The sequence below is a fragment of the Pyxicephalus adspersus genome, chromosome 10, assembly GCF_032062135.1.
Source record: "Pyxicephalus adspersus chromosome 10, UCB_Pads_2.0, whole genome shotgun sequence".
Classification (NCBI taxonomy): Eukaryota; Metazoa; Chordata; class Amphibia; order Anura; family Pyxicephalidae; genus Pyxicephalus; species Pyxicephalus adspersus.
The window spans coordinates 57,241,371-57,260,245 of NC_092867.1; the positions used below are offsets into that span (position 1 = coordinate 57,241,371).

Here is an 18,875-nt window from a genome sequence, read left to right on the forward strand (position 1 = left end):
CATGGTTGGCTCATGGCTAATACTCATCTTTGAAGCCCTGGGTCCTAGCTTCGAAGCCTAAAACCTAGACATCATCTGCAAGGAGTTTCAATATTCTTCTGTGTCCCACTTCCCTGTGTTTGTTTGGGTTTCCTCCAGGTTTCCCCTTTATTACAAAAAATATTCAGTTAAATTTATTGGCTTGATGCCCCTCCCAATAAGTACCAGCCTTCTGATTGGACGAGAAGGAGCAACAGTAAAGCATAATTGGCTCCTGGTGCCACCCCACCCTCTTCCAGTCTGATTAATGCTGTTTAGGAATAAAGGATGAGATCAAGAAAGAGCTGGGTACTTATAGTAGCTATATATAAAAATAGATTTCCATATTGTAAAAAATAGCAACTGCTTTAAATTGTCATTTTCATTGTAACATTGACTCATATTAGTTGGACAAAGGGAGCTGCAAAGCAACCAGTGTCTCCTATGTCTTCTTTTTAGCTAAGCGTTTTTACATCAAATCATTTTTTTGAGAAGGAAGTGTAATGAAGAACCTCCATCCAGCTGCCTAAAGTTCATCCAATCAATGGACCCCTTTATATATGACAGAAGTTTTCCTAATGCTGCTCTTCCTGGCGCCTATCCTATACCTGATAGGGGTGGAGATCTTGTTCTGCTCTTGTGCTGGGAGTAATTAAATTTTACTGGGAGCATAATTTTTAGTTCTCACCAGAGAACTCCTAATGGGGAAAAAACAAAAAAGTCCCACCAAGAAATCAGATTTATATTATATGGTAAAAAAAATATGGACACCTTACTATCACACTTGTGTATAGGCTTATCCAAAATTCCCGCTTGTTCCAGATTTTGTACTGCACCTGTGGCAATTTTTGAATTTCCATGGTCAGGTACTGATGTTTGAGGAGAAGCCCTTGCTTGCATGTCAGCATTTCAATTCTTCCCAAAGATGTTCAATAGGGTTAAGATCTGAGCTCAATACATGCAACAAAGTGTACAAAGTTATCAGTGTACGTCACCTTTGTTTCTTTGTATATTTGCACTATGTTTGTTCATTACATATGCAGGCTCGGCTTCCTGCTTTACTGCATTTTTTGCAATAAAAGTCCATAAATTGGCCTACTGATTTAAAACAATGCACTCCTTGTGTGGCTGATATAGCCCTTCTGGTTATTGAGGCATATGTAACCTCCTTCATTTTGCTTGGCCTAAAAGCCAAACCTGAGCATTGTAGCTGACAACTACAGGAACACAGGCAAGGAAAAAAAAAGGGAGTTGGAGGTTAAGGTCTTAGCAGGGACATTGTTATTTTACTTTGCATATGTAACTAACATGGTCCTACATAAAAATATGCTTGCACATTGGTATGTTTGTGCATTTTTACCCTCCCTCATTAACCAGTCTATTCCGACATAAAGGAAATAATTAAACTTTCCCTTTCTGAGAGCAGACTTGAATTGTTCTATGCATATTATAGACTCACACACATACAATAAATCACAAGACTTTATCTAAACAATGTGAAAGACAAATAGCAAATATGAATCAGGACTGAAAAAAAAGATTTAATCAACTAAAAGTGCATCTAAACATCACGTTTTGTAATGAATGTAGATTTCTATACTTTGAGTTCATGACTACAGCCATCTCCACCTTGGCTCATTTTACTCGCAATGTTTCACTGTCAACATGAGCAAGAGGCAATTCCTATATTGAATTTGTTTCTAAATGTAGGCCTCTCAAGCTACATTATATGGCCAAGAAGTTAGACACCCATCAATTAAATTAAGTGCTACAACATACAAATGAAAATATTACAAGATAAAAAGACAATTCCTGTGATAACAGTTTGGTGAAAGCCCTTTTTAAGTTAAAGCATACCATTTTCCCCCTGTACAAAGCCAACCTGAGAAAGACATGGTTATGTGAATCTGGTGTGAAGGAACTCCAGAAGCCTGACTTTAATCCTATTGAATAGCCTGCATTCCAATTCATCTCAAGGCTAAGCACCAGGTTTTTGTAGCCTAAAACAGTAACTGACCTCACACATGGGCAAAAGTTCCCACAAGATCCTATGAAAACCTTACTGGAATTGCAGAGGTTTTCATATTTAGGAAGGAGGCCAGCTCTATAGTAATGGCCATGGTTCAGAAATGGCAAGTGCAGCAAGTTCATACAGGTGTAATGGTCAGGTATCCTCAAACTTTCGGCCATATAGTGTAGCTATGGTTGTTGGCATAGCAAGAGTGATATGGAGAATACCATCAGAAAGCTATTGACCAACCGAAGAGCACCCTATAAAATTTATATATTTTAACCATACTGCACTTTTTGGCAGCTGACTTGGCAATTTTTTTAGCAGTTTATTTTTCAATACTGCATACAGTGTTTTCATTCCATCATAAGGTTTGTTTCTTGTTTGATTAACGTCTGTGATGAAGTCGAGGTGAAGGCGTTCACATGTCCGTGAACTGTGAAGCATTGGCAACTACTAAGATGTGACAAGAGGGATGGCTTTCCTTGGAAACCGTTTACCACATTTATAACACAACTACGGGTGATCACCGGTATGAATTCTCCCATGCCTTCCCAAATACAATTTACTTTTAAAGCCTCTTCCACATTCAGAACAGGAGAATGGGCGATCACTAGTGTGAGTTCTCTGATGCGTGACAAGGCCCGAACGATCAATAAAACATTTCCCACACTCTGAGCAGGAATAAGGCTTCACCCCTGTGTGGGTTCTCTGATGTCTGGTCAGCAGTTTCCTCCAGGAGAAACATTTCCCACATTCATTACATGAATATGGTTTTTCTCCAGTGTGAGTTCTTTTGTGGAAAACAAGACTTTGGTTCAAAGAAAAAGATTTCCCACATTCATTACACGAATATGGCTTTACTCCTGTGTGAATGCGTTTGTGCACAATAAGAGCCGACCGGTAGGAAAAATATTTGCCGCAATCGGAACACAAGTATGGTTTCTCCCCTGTGTGCACTCTTGCATGATTGATAAGCGCCACTTTTTGGTAAAAAGATTTTCCACACTCGGAACATGAATACGACTTTGATACTGCGCGACTTCTCTGGTGGGAAATTAGTTCGGCTCTCTCGGTAAAACATTTACCCCTGTCAGTATCAGGAAACATTCCACCCTCCAGGTGAGCTGTGTGATAAGTGATAGGAGATGGACAATCAAAAATCCACCCTCCATGGGTGGAGGGATCTGATATTACATCTGTGGTAAAAGGTAATGAATTAAAGTTCAAGGTTATAGATTTTTCTTCTAATGAATTGGATGAGACATCACCTTCTGTGTCTCCTGTTGGAGAAATGGCGGTATCTTTCCCCATACTGTAACTTTTGTATTGTCCATCTGGAGTAGACAAAAAGAGGACATTTAAAGAGAAAATATTGATCAATTATATTGCTTATACGTTGTTAAACATATGCTTTATGTGTGCTTAAGCTATACATGCAACAGCAAAAGCTCCACACTCCAGTCCAAGTTATCTCATGTGTATCAAAGTTGGGGTCTACTTGGCTACTTTTAGTGTCCACATCACTGCATACATAATGAGAACATTTCCTTTTAGATGTCCTGCAGCAGAGATCATCTCAGAATCCAGATGAAAAGACTAAATGATGATATGGGGGCAGGGGAACATTTAAATGAAGTACTACTATTCCAGTGCACCTGGAGGGTATTTTTCCAAAAAAACACTGAATGAGAGAGGGTGGAAGGGGGGCAATATACGGTGCATGTATGACATGTTGGTGACTGAACAAGAAAAACTGGGTCTCATTTCTGGAGTTAATGTTTATGACTCACTTGTGCTTATCACTATAGGAATTTCCTCCTCTCTAATTCGCACAGGTTCTTCTTCCTCCTCCTCGACTGTAATGTCTCTGCGAGTGACCTGAGTGTCTCCAGGGTCTGAGAATGAAGATACAAAGTTAAGTCCCTCTTATCTAGATATACCAAGGAGTATGTACACAATTAAATAAATCAGAATTGGAATAAAAGTTGATGGATTCTGCATTGGGCATTTTACTAGGAGGGCAAGGAGATCTCTCTGAAGTATTTCTGGATCCATCTATAAGAAACACACACACTGACTGAATGCATTCTTTCTATTTTTTTATATCAGAGGATGTGTGCATCCAGGTGGATCTTTAATACTCTAAGAAAATAAAGACTCCTCTTACCCGGTGATGTGAGGGTCTGGTGTTCCTCCATCATGACGTCCTTGTAGAGGTCTTTGTGTCCTTCTAAATACTCCCACTCCTCCATGGAGAAATAGACAGTGACATCCTGACACCTTATAGGAACCTGACACACACAATGATACAGTCACCAAGTATCCACATGGTATTCGGTTTCATGTCCTTGTGAATAACCATTGTGACTAACGGAAGTTTATGAGGATTCATGAAAATAAATGAAAGCCAGTCCCCTGTACAATACATTCTATGCATTCTCTCATTTATAAGATAAATCTTGAGACTCGGTCCATATCTAGTTCAACCTAAAATTTGTCTTATTACATTTTAATTTTTTTGTTATGATTTTTTTTAATTATTAGTTCACGAAAAAATATATATTACAGGGTATATCGACCCTTGTTTGTGAACCATGTTGAGCTTTCTAATAAGAAGGCCCAGCACTACCTTTCTGCTTTTTGGCAGATGGGGTTTTTCTACTAGAAGAGACAGCAGAAATAGACGTCTGTCCTCCTTATACACATTTAGATCTACCTTTTTGTTTTTTCCTAACTCCAGAGCTCAAGCGATTGGCTGAAATGGGAAAACAAAATATTAACATATACTTTTATTTATTTAGGAATCTGTATTGAAGCCTGGTAATGAAATCACATAGAAGTAGAATATAATAAGGGGTTAAAAATGGGTAGTGTAAAATTGTTAGTGTGAGGTTTATTGAGGAATTTGTGTTTGGGTCACAGGACAGGTTTAGTGTGAGGGCAGTTGGAGTAAGAGTTACAGCTTGAGAGTTGGGGTTGAGGCTTTGGGGTTGGATAGCATTACAGTTATAGGGAAAGGTAGGACTTTATGAATTGTTGGGGGTTGGTTAATGTTGGAGATATTGCTGTTATCAATGTGCAAATTTAATTTTTTTATTTTTACATTTGTTTTTCCCTGCAGGACTCACCTTCCCAGTCAGCAGCTCATTGATCTTGCTGGTGACTTCTAGGATCTTTTCGTAGCCTTTTTCCTCTGATACCTGGGAGGGAGGTAGAGGCTCCATGATGGATATCTGGCTCCCAATCCATCCTCTTGGGCCTTTGGGGTGTCTGCTCGGTGTTACATGATCATTAGGGATCTTCTTCACTACTGTGTAACCCTGTACTTTCAGAAATACATACATGATACCATGAAGGGAAGACTGTTTACCTCTTTGGTCAGGTCTGTATTGTATCTAAAGAAAAAGGGTCATGTTGTGTGACCTCCCAGAATCCTCCTCACCTCTCCGGTCAGCAGGTAGATTATCTCCAGAGTGAGGTTTAATATTTCAGTCACACTCTTCTGTTCCTGGTCCATTCTCGGATGGTCAGCTATGTTTGGAGTACGGGCTGTGGTTCTCATGGATGTACCAGGAGACCAAGGACAGCCGTGAAGAGTAAAACAGCCTGTGATAACGCCCTTATATTCAATGAGTATTCATATGGTCTTTGTGAAAGTTCTCTATCTTCTAGAGCTACGGATTAACAGTGGAAACAACAAAATTATTCCAGAGGCATTTCAACACAATCTGACCCTATACAGAGTCAATACCTATGTAGCAGTGGGGTCATGGAAGGAACATGGAATATTGTGGTTGCCTTCTTTTGTTTGCTACAATGTGAGCAAGGATCACAAGTTGGAGCATGTCCCTGAGACAGTCCTGGTGTCTGAATGTCCAACTGATAAATTCCAACATTGTCCCATTGGGAGTAAGGGAGTGAGACACATACTTCCCTTAGCTGTAGGCAATGCAGTGTTCAACCCAGAAATTTTTTTAAGCCGGGTGGGAAGAAATTGTAGGTGGGTGGCATCCCCTGTATTGTGACCAAACTCCTTAGTGACCACCCAAAAACAGCCGGGTGGGTGCTGAAAAGTGCCGGGTGGTGCACCCAGCTAAAAGGGCCTGGGGAGAACCCTGCAATGGGTAGGTTCTTCTTTTCAAGCAGCTAAATAAACAGTTGAAGGTGCATAGAAAAGAATATATGTTCCTGGTTTGGACAGAATTGTCCAAACCTAAGACACTTAAAGTGACCATCTAGCCACAGCAGCTTCTAAATTTGGACAGAGCAGTGTAATTTTTGGAGATTTTATCATACTTCCTGTGACAGAAAGGAAGAAGAATTCTCCACAATAGAGACTACAACCTTAAAGCGTACCTAAACTCAAAAACCAAAAATTCACCAGGAGGTAGTACTAACTGACAAAACAGATATGCAGTGTCTCTTCTGGTTAAATAAGAGAGCTCTCTGGCTCATGGTGCCTTTTTGTTTAAACTCTACAGCACATGTAATGTAGGTTAGAGCTCAGCTACTGTGGACAATAAATACTGTGCATGCATAGGGATTAGAAAATTCAGTGACAGAATATCTTTACAAAATTTCCACCGTGGAGCTGGCAGGTGAAGATCTCACAGGATGCAGAGATGATGGATCCAGGATGCTGGACCGGTCATCGCTGCAGGGCGCCTGCACACAGAAGCCATAATTTTGGCAGAAGCTCAAAACCCACCAACCAGTTTAGTTCAGCTGTAGGGAAGGCCCTTACCCCTCCCTGGTGTATCAAAAAGTAAATCAAAAAGTTGTAATTTCTTTTACAAGAGCTACAAGTGATTCCATACTTCATTGTTGAAAGTCAGTGCTATTCTGAAGCTGGAACACGTTCCCTATCTGGATAAGTCCTATATGAATAGAAGATATGTAGCAGCACTCAATGTATGTAAAGACTTTTTGCATAATTAAATGAACCTATTCCGTGCAATGTTACCCTTTTTTTCAAGCAGTTTTGAGCAATAAAAACCTCTTGCCAAATGCCAAACTGAACCCAGAGTGTGTTTCTAGGTCATTGGAATCTTCGGCAGATCACAAAAAGTAAGATCTAGTAGACTCTCCATTCTGCTTTTCTTAAACTACAATCCCAGAAGGCAATTGAAACCCACGGGAGTCTTGTTTATTTGGTTCTGATCCGGTTCCCTGTGACATGATGGCCATGTGCAGAAGAGGAAGGTTTTCAGGTGGGTTGTTCATAAGATTTAAGCAGGCTGGCATCGCCGATCATGCGATGGGCCAGTCTGACTCTGACGTTTGCTTTGAATTCTGTGGGCAGAGGCAGCACAGAACACAAGCTTGCAGTATGGCTGCTGTAGGGGCCCCCGGGAAAAGGAGCAGGGCCCTTGTGCAGCAACACAGCTTGCATATCCCTATGCCTACATTGAAAAAAAAAAAACACACACACAGGACAACAATGCTTTGACAAATTCTGCATCTGAACCTGCCTGTCCAATCGCTGCCACTCAACCACCTCCCAAAAACAAGATTGGTAATGAATTTTGGCTACAAGCAAGCAGGTTGGAATGGTGTTATGCTTATTGAACTTTTATAATATAAGAATAAGAAAATAATATTACCTCATTTAGGCTTTACATCCAGTGTCCAACATTCACAGCACACAGACTCCTCCACTGTATCAGCTAAGGGCTACAACAAAATGGCAGCCTCCTGCACGAAGCAAAACTCTAGCTGTCTTCTAGATCTAAAATATAAAGGAAAAGAATAAAAAGTGATGTTAATATAATAAAAATTATTTTTATTATAATTTATATTGCTACGTATGATATAAATATTATTAAAAACTAGTTCCTCCCAAAGCCATGACAGCCGCATACGCCACAACGTCCAAACCGTGATACTGAACCGAATATATACCGTTGAAGCCACCGCTAGAGGGCGACGGTCAGCCAAGTGAGAGGAAAAAGTGTCCTCAGTGTTGGAAGGGTGGCGGCCATTTAGTTGTAGCACACATAATTTTGTAATTTTACCGAATGTTTTAGACTAGAAAGGGATTGGACTACTATACCTTTGTGGCATCTCATATTTACTATGAAGTTCTGGTAAATATTTCTAAACAGGTTTGGTTTTATGTGCTAACTACAAATAGCAAAAAAAAAAAAAAAAAAAAAAAAAAATTAGGAGGCCATTTTGTTGTAGCCCACTGAGGAGGACAAGGAGGAGCTATATAGTCTAGTAACTGCTTTAGAACTATAGCAGGGTTCTGATGTGAGGCTGGAGAGTGTATACACAGGAGGAGGTAATATCTTCTAATCATGTCACTTTAAGAAATGGTCATCTTCCTGCAAGTCTTCTGACCTGTTTACAATACAAGCACATCGACCAATTTCGTCGAGCAATCGCACGGTCTCTGTTTTGACTTTGCAGTCAATTGGACCATGCGCTGTGACGATTTTAGGCAGTGGTGACCTGTGATTGGCTGGACTGGTGATTGCAGGAGTTGGGGGCGATTCGGTGTGGCTGAATTGTAGCAATGTGCTACTTGCGTTAGATTGGATTGGATTCGTCATTTGCACCCTTTGGTAATGTGTAGGATACTCAACTGTAACTAATTGTGTTGCAAAACCAGCAAATTTTTGTCACGGTATTACAATGAAGTAATAAGAATATTAAATGGTGCCGTGCTAATGCGTGTTTTCGGGATATGGGTTGGTAATAATTGGAGCATACGTTTTGGTAAAGCGTTGGCCACTGTTTTTGCTATAAAGAACTTGTCGGTGAAATCTTTGATAAGAACGACAACTTGGGGATGGCCCTTTGTCAAACTGTATACCAAGAGCCACCGGTTTATAGATCAGATACATCCTTTGGTATTTCTTTTTGCAGAGTGAACTACAGACCAGATTATTTTAAAGTAGGAGTGTTTAAAAGAACACGGGGATCGGTAGAAGAACATCATGATGGAGAACCAGCCGCCCACCACATCACCGGGTAAGAGGAGACTTTCATTCCTTGTAGGAGGGAGAAGAGTTTGGAGTATCCATTGAGATAGAAACTGTAAAAACTTTACCTGGTTCACATTTTGAGTGGGACCCCTATACAAATTGTAATATCTGGGGTCTTGAGAAAAAAACTGGGCTTTCAAGAAGAACTATTTTGTTTAAAGTAGCATTTTTCAACCAGGGTGCCTGCAGAGGTTGCCAGGGGTTCCTTGAGTAATGAGCAAATTGTGCCTTTCTGGTTGGTTTTACTGACACCAATGATCCTTTTGGCTATCCGTAAGTATAAAATTCTTCCCACTGGCCACCACACTAATGCACTAGTGTGCCGTGAGATATCTTCAGGTGTACCATGGTAAATTATCCGATTACCATTGTCGAGTGCCTGTGCTGTAGTGACTGGAAGAGTAATGTAATACTCTTCCATGTCAGTGGGTGGCAGTAGTTAGCTGAATTTCCTTGTTTATTCCTAGAGACTAGCGATTTAGCTACAAAGTGTCATTTTGTAACATTTTTGATTTGTGGTGTGCCGCAGGATTTTTTTCAATTAATATAAAGTGTTCAGTGGCTCAAAAAAGGTTGAAAAACACTGCACTAATGTACTGTGAGCTGTGGATAAAGTAATTACAGCAGCGGTTCCCTGAAGACTTGAAGTTATCAAGTCTTGGTCACTGGTGTTGGAGTTGCCGGACCTGCAGTTACATATTTTTGTAATCATAATTTCTTAGTTCGTGTTCTTTGTGTGTGTTTTCTATAGGTGGATCCAGTAAGAGGGAAAGGGCCAATAAATATCCCATAGCTCTTCATTCCCAAGATCCTGCACTAAAACATCACAAGATATCACATCGTTATCAGGTAGATGGAATGAAGATCTGATGAAACCCCAGACTATGTCTACATTTTATGACTGGCCCTTGGTGTTAGATGAAAGCCCAATTGTCTAAATGAGTCATCCATAGGGACACGGAACCAAGCCTGACTATTCTACCAACTGTTACACTCTTTATATAGGAGGGAAATAGTATTACAGGAAGTAGCCAAAGGTTGGAACGTGTCTTAGATATAACTATCCAGTGATCAGGTACTGCTGTTTTGAGAAATCAGTGGCTCCTGGCCAAGGAGATCCAAGTAGGTCAACTGACCTATAGAATGGTGGTAGATGTGTTTTTGCAGCATATCAGGTATTGAGACATCTACTCATCTTCCATGTTTTTTTCATTTAATGGACAATGTGGCATGTCCTAATTGAAACTAGTAGGTAATATTTTCATTAGCCAGTAGCTGTTAAGGAATGTTTCAACGTGATGGAAAAATCCTTGGTGCCACCATGATTGCTTGTTATGATCAGAATTTCTAGTTCTGACCACAGAAATAGAACTTCAGTATCGGCTCGGGCACTGCTGACTCATGGATTGGTGGTCAAGTGACGTTCACACCACCAGCTAGGTCAACAATATTGGGGTTAAAACAAGAGCCTCAAATCAAACAACATTGTGGTAATCATTCATTAAAGTAGTAATAATTATACATCCTTAATGAGCTCAGATGACTAAATGCAAAGGTTGTACCCCATTCCGGAAACATTCCCCGATCTAGACATCAGATACATGATAATAACATATATTAATATTTACCTGCTAGGTGTAAAATGTAACACTTCAACTCTTACTCCACTAGGACACACCTAAAATGTAAGTAGGCACAGAATATAATCATAAGTGGTTCCTAGAAAAGACTACTGGTGGATCTCAGTGATTTTATCATCTGATCTTGAATTTATTTCTGTGTAGGTCAATGGTGTCACTGTTATTAAAGTTGAAGAGGATAATGAAATGTATATGAAGGATAATGAGCAAGACACGGAGAAGATCAGCACAGGTGAGCAAAAAAACGCCCACTCTAGAAAATAGTCCCAGATTTTCCTTGTTCAGCAACAACAACATTCTCTTGTTCTCCCCCCTCTTCTATCGGTTGACAGTATTGAGGCGACAGTATGTGTCAGTCGGGTTATGTCACTATGTGTCACCACCCAAGAGACGTGACCAGTCTCCCCCGTACACACACTCTGGGGTCTCTCATACATCTCAGTACAGGGGGCTTCACTCTGATCTCTTTTCACAGACCCCAGAGACACTCAGACAAATGTCCAAGCTGAAGAGGAGGAGGCAGGGCATGTGAGAATAAAAGAGGAAGAAATTATTGTGGAGATTGGCACAGGTAAGAAACAATATGTTGTTCCCTAATGTTTTTGTCCCAACTATATATACAGGTAGTCCCCGGGTTAAGGACATCCCACATACTGACGATTCCTAGATACAAATCGGGGTTTCCCTGCTCATTTGTGTGCAGGAGGAGGCTTGATGGGGGGGAGGGGGCGGTTTGCATGACTTGCAGAAGAAATTTTTAGCTAAACACAGCTGAGGTTGTGGGTGATCTTAAGGTCTGAGGTCTTTCTGCAGTCTCTTGTTGTAACTCTTTAATGACCAAGACAAACTCTGCAGTTTTCTTTTTGCATATCAAAGCACAGCTTGCTCCAGAAGTTAATGAATGTCTAGGCCAGTGATTTTCAACTACTGTGCCATGAGAGATCTTCAGGGGTACTGTGGGAAATTATCCAATTACCGTATTTTTCGGCCACAAATAAAGAAGAGCAGAACAAAAGATGGCTTTTTTCGCAAATTATTTATTGAATAAAACAATTACATTAAGTTCATCATGATAAGGTATGACTTTACAAGGTGAGCTCATGGCACCATTTTTACATGTTCAAGGTGGTAAGGGTTTGTCTCGGACACGTTTCGCATATTTGCTTTCTCGGGATACAGAGACTCAAATTGATGGTAGTTTTTAGCCAGAAGATGACATGGAAAAGTGTCTTAGTATAAAGCTGAGGGATGGCTGAATGTGGTATAATGGTCTCACTCTCACAACAGTCTTCTACTAATAAAGTAGTTAATGCTATACTTGAGTGGCTTTCGAAAGATAAATGGTTGATAGGTGTAAAATAGCCTGGTGTTATTTACATTTACATTATTAAATGCAGTCCTCCATTAGTTTTGAAAGCGTGTACATTTTCCTTTTGGCACTTTTTATTCTACCTTTTCATTTACTCCCCATATTCAGGACAATTTCAGGTCCTGTCACTTTCAGTCTCCAAAATCTGCCCCTACCTGTCCCAGAGACCACCAAACTCCTTGTACACACTCTTATCTCTCGTCTGGACTACTATAACCTCCTCCTCTCTGGTATTCCACTAACCTTGTGTGTTACTTCCCCTACCTCCTAGATTGTAAGCTCTTTGGGGCAGAGTCCTCTGCTCTTGTGCTGTTGTCTGTATTCGTCTGTCATTTGTAACCCCTATTTAATGTACAGCGCTGTGTAATATGTTGGTGCTAAATCCTGTTTATTAATAATAACAATAATAATAACAACAATAATAATAATAATATTAATAATAATAAAATGTTATTTTTACAGTGATATAGGACTATCTTAAGTTGGTGTCCCTGTTGTAAGAACATCATACTCAGACGCTTGTTTCCAGAGAGGAAAAAATGTTTTTTTCATTTAAGACATTAATTAAATAATTAAGACATGTTTAATTTCTTTAAACATTGATGAAGAGTGGGAAGGACGAGATGCCTGCAGCCAGCCACAAAGGGACCTCTGGAAAACAAATACCATCAATTTGAGTCTCTGAATTTTTTTATTCGTTATTTGCCAAAAAAGCTGTCTTTTGTTCTTCTCTTCTTTGTTTGTTAATGATCCAGGCTTGATAAGTAGATAGAACTTTCTAACTTTAAACATCACCCTTTTATGGGATTACATTTATTTTTTACAGGTGAATCCAGTGATAGAAACACCCCAGAGAGATGCCCCCGTCCTTTGGATTCTCAGGATTCCTCACAGGAAGATCAGAAGATCCCTGAGGAGGATCAGGTAGATGAGACTAATGGCTTGATCAAAGTTGAAAAGATATAATCACCTTAATACAATGCACCCTTATCCCCCACCCTAGTCTGACCTACCCTAACCCACCTTTCCTTTTACCAGATACTTACTACTTACTGAGAATCAAAGGCCCTGTTTGTTTTATTACATCTGAAAATTGCTAGTCTCATTCCGTATCTGTACATACTCCTAAAGTTCCAAAGTGAGTCCGAAACTCATTTTTTTGTTGTTATTTAGGATGAAAATCTATCTACTATGAAAAATAATTCAAAACAGAAAAATGAGAGGGGGCTAGAAATCGGCTCAGGTATGTAACAAACAATAAAACCAGACTGTAATGGGGGCCAGTATGTGCACAATGTGGTAGTCAGGAGTCATCAGACTCAGCTACTGAAATGAACCAGTAAGGGCTGATTACCAATCCAATAGAATATTTAAGATCAGATGTGGGACGTATTGGGAAATGTGGATCAAAGTACGCTAGCCATGCCCTGTGTATGAACAATTGGATAAAATCTAATCAAAATTATAGTCACATTCTATTTGGGGAAATTGTATACATGTGTGACGTGTTTTGGGACTTCCAACTCGGCTACCAAACAGAAAATTGATTTGGTAATTCAGTCTAGTGCAAATTTAAAATTGCATCTGATTGTGTGTACTAGGCTCATATGCAATGTAAGTTTCAGGTCAAACTTGGTGGATTAGGATTATTAACCTTGCCTGGATGTAAGGTGCCCAAGGACACGCAGGTCATAAGCAGCTCGAAACCCACACATCTCTGGTAGCCTATTGGTGGATCTGGGAAGTGGAGGCACCCAACATTCCTATTTCTGGAGCCTTTTATTAATAAAAAAAAATAGTTTAGTGTCTCTTCTTTCCTCTTCCATTCCTAGATGGACGATACAGAAAATATGACAAGGACAAGTGTGGTGTTAAAAGCTCGACAAGAAAAAAACCCGGAACCCCAAACATCCACCCAACACCTCCCACTACAGATTCTTCTAATAATTCCACTTCACATGGGGGGAAGGTTACTGAACGCTCCACTCCAGTCACCAATTTTAAGAAGACTTGTTTTCCTCAGAAAGTACAACTTGTTTCGCACCAGAGAAGTCACTCGTCAGAGAAGCCATATTCATGTCCTGAATGTGGGAAATGTTTTTCCTGGAAATCATCTCTCATCACCCACGCAAAAATTCACAAAGGAGAAAAGCCGTTTGTCTGTTCAGAGTGTGGAAAATGTTACCCTTGGAGGGCTTTTCTCATCAAGCACCAGAGAACTCACACAGCCGAGAGACCCTTCCCCTGTTCAGAATGTGGTAAGAGTTTCTCAGAAATTTTTCTTCTCATGAGACATCAGAAAACCCACACAGGCGACAAGCCATTTTCTTGTTCCGAATGTGGGAAATGTTTTTCACAGAAGTCGGATTTTCATAGACACTTGAGAACCCACACAGGGGAGCGGCCATACTTATGTTCTGAATGCAGTAAGAGTTTTACTCAGAAAGAACAGCTTATCACGCACCAGAGAAGCCACACAGGATTAATGCCCTATTTGTGTTCTGAGTGTGGTAAATGTTTTTCTTTAAAGGCCCGTCTTGTCATACACCAGCGCACTCACACCGGTGAGAACCCATATTCATGTTCTGTATGTGGCAAAGGTTTTAAAAACAAGTCAAATCTGGGTAGACATGAGAAAGTCCATACTGGTGATCGTCCACATTTATGCTCCAAGTGAGGAAAAGGTTTTACTGATAAATCCGATCTCATTCGACATGAGAGGGTCAACACAGGTGCGCAACCCTGTTCCTGTACTGAATGTAGGAATCGGTTCTCGTATAGGTCTACCCTAATGTCACATCTCAATATACACAAAGTTCAGAAGGCTAATAAGTTAGAAGGTAGTAGCTAAAGAGCATGCCTTTTGTCTCTTTATTGTTTTTTACCTGTCCTCCCGTTGATCAACCCAAAGTTCAAAACTCCGTTCATCAACCTATTTAAAAGCCTTCAAGAGGCTGAACAATCTACAAGCATGTTTGTTATTCCAGATCTCTCCCAAGATTCATGAATATCTTCTCTACCTGGCGGCAATATTGTCAGGCACTGTTCATGTATATCTTGCACACCTATTGTTTGCACCACACAGAACATCATTTGTATTTATGGAGTGAACATTTTAGGAAAACTCTAGCTTTCCAAGCAGTTTTTAGGTTCACTCCATCTAACTTCCCCAGGTAATACTACCTTTTACCAATCCTGAGGTCACTGTACATCCACATTTACAGAAGCCCTTCATGCACTAGTGCCATTTATGTGGCAGTCAATACTAAAAAAACAAGAAATAAATTCAATGATCTACATACTGATGGTTTAACTGGATGGCATTAGGTGTCACGGGGAAGTCAGTTTCCAAATAATATACTGTCACAGTATTATGGTGAGGAACTAAAAAGAACCGCAGTAAAAAAAAAAACAGGTAAAAACAGAAGATACCTGTATCTACATCTAAAAAGTCAATTGAATCCAAAAAAAATAAGGATTTTATTCCTCATTTTAGGATTTTTGAAAACAATGAAAGGCAATCCATATTGTTCCTAGTCTTACTATACCTGTAAAAAAGTTCAGTAGACAGAACACGGTTGTCTAGCTATCAAAACAAGTAACTATGAGATGAAAGCCATCCACATCCCCAAGAATGATTGCTCAGCTTCACTAAGCAGTAGAGGTAATTTGCCATAACTCTTCTAGTGCCCAAGAAACATACCATGGATACCCCCACTCTGATGTTCCTCAAATTTTGATCATGTCATCAACCATCTTCAGATTCTTGATTGTGGATAGCACTGCATGGTCTTTCTCCTAGGAACATCTTCACCAACTTTTAGGACTGTTTTAAAGTGCTTCTCACTTGGTGCCCTACGGAGGGAATTGAGTCATTGACATCAGTCTCAATCCGAAAGGAGCTCACATTCAAAACAAACAGGTATAGCAGAGTCCCACATGTATGCATTTTATGGATCATTTTGATTGGAAACCATAAAACCTTTCAGCACATTTTGTGGAAGAAAAGCCATGTCAACGTGACATATACAAAGTGACTCCTAGAAAACTGCGAGGGCAAAACCCATATATAATATACTGTGTGACCAGCATGCTGTAAATTGAAAGTGTTAGAAACTCATATATTAGTATAATACATATATTTTTTGTGCTATAGGTTGGTATCTAAGTTGCATTCATTCATGTAGATTATTCATGGTGTATTCTGTATGTAAAACAAAAAAGTCATCATTTCTTGTTTAGGAAAGGGTTGTGTTGCCCTGCTTTTACTTTGAAATCATGTTTTCTCAAATAATAAACATGAATAAACTTTATGTGTTTAAAAAAAAATTGTAATGTTTTACAATGTTTAATGTTATATCTACCATTCACCAAGTTCACCATTCAGGCCCCCCACCAGATACAGTGCAGATGTGCCCTTGCTGGCTGGTCACCGGTGATTATTTCCCAATGTCATACTCTTCAGGTTCCTGGGAGGACCCTGCCCATAGACAACCAATTGGAATTCACTATGTCATGCATACCAGTGATCTTAAAGAAGGGTCATTTCAGCAGTACACATAAGAAGATAGATGACTCAGAACTAGAATTTTAGAAAAGTAAACTGGGCATTTTGGAGTTTTTTTTCTCTCTATGGGAATGAATAGTTTGATGATTGGGTGGACTGTATGGTCAACATGGAGTAAAACTTTAAAGCAAACCTATGGTACTGCTACAAGTTATACATTGAAATATACTTATTTCAAAAAGCCCTTCAGCGTGGTCCACACCTCCAACACATCTTGATTTATGGTGGTGTGTTTAGTTACAGCTTTTATACTAGCATTTATAGAAGCAGAGGTACAAAATGCCAGATTCTTTTACCATCCTCAAGGTTTAAATCCTGTAGCTGACTTGGAACAAAAATCCATAGCATAAGCTGCCGTTTTGTTTTTTTCTTTGGTAACTGCATTTCTATCCACACAAATGAGATTTGATTACACCAGGTTCTCCATCCAATAAAGTGTAGGAAATATATGACTATATATATATTCCAAGTGTGTTAATATTAAAGGTCTGTTCTGCCAGTTTGCCGCAGGTAAGGTCCCTACTTGTTGTGTGAATGCACTAATCTTATTGCAGAGGTCCAACACCCCTTTGGCTGAGGTAGAACAATCAGCAGGGAGCCTTTTAGGGCAAGGTTCCATTGTGCAGCTACTGGCAAGGGAAAGGATTTTCTACAGGGATTTGTAGAATAAAGTTAAAGGCCCCAATCTAAAAAAACATTGGTTGCAGTTTTGAATAGATTTGAGAAAAATACTTTGTGAAGTTTTGCCTTTTCCACCATCTTTTCTTCCTTCTAACCCTTCCCTCTCATCTTCTCCTCACTCCTTCCCAAATCTCTCCCCCACTTTCCATCGTTTCCTTTTTATTTCACCTATATTATTGCTCCTCTTCCTCATTCTTCTTTCTTTTCTCCACTGCAAATCTCTTCTTCCTCCTCACTTTCCCATCTTTTCCTCCCCCCTATTACCACCTTTATTATTTCCCTCTCCACATTCCTCTTCCTCACTTTACCCTCACTCTCTCAAATCTCACACCACCCTCTCATCTCTTCCTCCTCAATTCTCTACCCATCCTCCCAAAGATTTTATTCCTTTTTCCTCTAATCTTTTCTTTCTTCCCACTCCACACTCCTATTTCTTCCTCTTTTTGGAGTCTCTCATGTGTTCCTCTTTCTCAGTCTGCCCTTCTGACTCTTCCTCCTCCTTACTCTACATGTCATCTCCACCTCCCTTTCATGCTCTCCTGTTCTTCACTCCCTCCTCATCTCTTTATCCTAACCTATCCCTCTCAATTTTTTCTTCATCTCATTGTACCCTCTCTGATCACCTTCTCACTGTCCTTTCCCAATCTCCTCCTGTTCACTATGGGCTACTATTTTTGTCAGATCCTCCACAATATATACTTCTCCACTTTTCCCACACTTTCCCTTCTTCTCTTTATCTGCATACTTTTTAGTTTAGTTTGTTTCTCTTGTGAATCTTTTGTTTTTGTTTTTCACAAAACTCACAATTTATCATTACACAAGTTCTAAAAGTTCATGTGTAAGAAAAGTCAAAACTTGAATCCAAAAACAGGTGTCAAAAGTGTCATAGCTGCCCAGGTTCATGAGAAACAGGCATGTAAGCGTCCATAATATATAATGTGCCATGTTCCATCCACTTCCAGATGACAGGTTTACTTTATGGAAAATGTCGCCTGAGGCTTGTATGGCCGGCTATGTATGCTTTCATTCATCCACCAAGTCACAACATGGTAGCCTGTTGTCCTCCATGGGAACTTAAATGTGTTCCTAATAAAATTTTTTGTGAAAACTGTTGTTTGTGTACAAGAATAGGGTTTGACTTCGGTATGAATTCGATCATGAGACCAGGTTTGATTTCTTGGCAAAACCTTTTCTGCATTCAGAACAAGAATATAGGTGATTTGTTGTGTGAATTATTTGATGTGTGGCAAGGTTTGCTCTGTCAGTAAAGCACTTTCCACATTCTAAAAAAGTAAATGGCATCTCCCCAATGTAAACTCTTTTATGAGTGATCAGAGACGACCTAGAAAAAGATTTTCCCCAGTCTGAACATAGATGTGGCTTTTTACCTGTATGGACCCTTTTATGTATGAGGGAGGATTTCCAAGAACATTCAGAACAGGAAAATGGCTTCTCTCCCGTGTGAGTTGTCTGATGTCTAGCAAGATACAATTTTTCAGAAAAACATTTCCCGCATTCTGGACATGAATAAAGCTTTTCCCCAGTGTGAACTTTTTCATGTTGATGAGGCAGGATTTCCGCAAAAACATTTTCCGCT

The 18,875-nt window shown here is 39.8% G+C and overlaps 2 protein-coding genes across 3 annotated transcripts; one reads left to right on the forward strand and one right to left on the reverse strand.

Annotated features, from left to right (window-relative positions):
- Window positions 1–841: 841 nt before the first annotated feature.
- LOC140339058 (uncharacterized) lies at window positions 842–7,914 on the reverse strand. Of its 2 annotated transcripts, none has more exons than XM_072423600.1 (6): window positions 7,636–7,914; window positions 5,475–5,706; window positions 5,161–5,352; window positions 4,200–4,323; window positions 3,823–3,927; window positions 842–3,366 (listed from the first exon to the last, which is right to left on the reverse strand). In XM_072423600.1, the coding sequence occupies exons 2-6, from the start codon at window positions 5,592–5,594 to the stop codon at window positions 2,546–2,548; spliced, it is 1,362 nt and encodes a 453-aa protein (XP_072279701.1). In that variant the 5' UTR covers window positions 5,595–5,706; window positions 7,636–7,914; the 3' UTR covers window positions 842–2,545. The 2 variants fall into 2 exon arrangements, with proteins under 2 accessions (XP_072279701.1, XP_072279702.1); XM_072423601.1 differs by having other exon boundaries at window positions 5,161–5,357; window positions 7,636–7,913.
- A 322-nt stretch (window positions 7,915–8,236) lies between these two features.
- Window positions 8,237–16,359, forward strand: LOC140339068 (uncharacterized). The gene is made up of 8 exons (XM_072423613.1): window positions 8,237–8,315; window positions 8,903–9,007; window positions 9,773–9,870; window positions 10,806–10,893; window positions 11,137–11,232; window positions 12,857–12,954; window positions 13,204–13,273; window positions 13,863–16,359. Exons 2-8 carry the CDS (start codon window positions 8,974–8,976, stop codon window positions 14,705–14,707), a joined length of 1,329 nt encoding a protein of 442 aa, XP_072279714.1. The 5' UTR covers window positions 8,237–8,315; window positions 8,903–8,973; the 3' UTR covers window positions 14,708–16,359.
- Window positions 16,360–18,875: the final 2,516 nt, after the last annotated feature.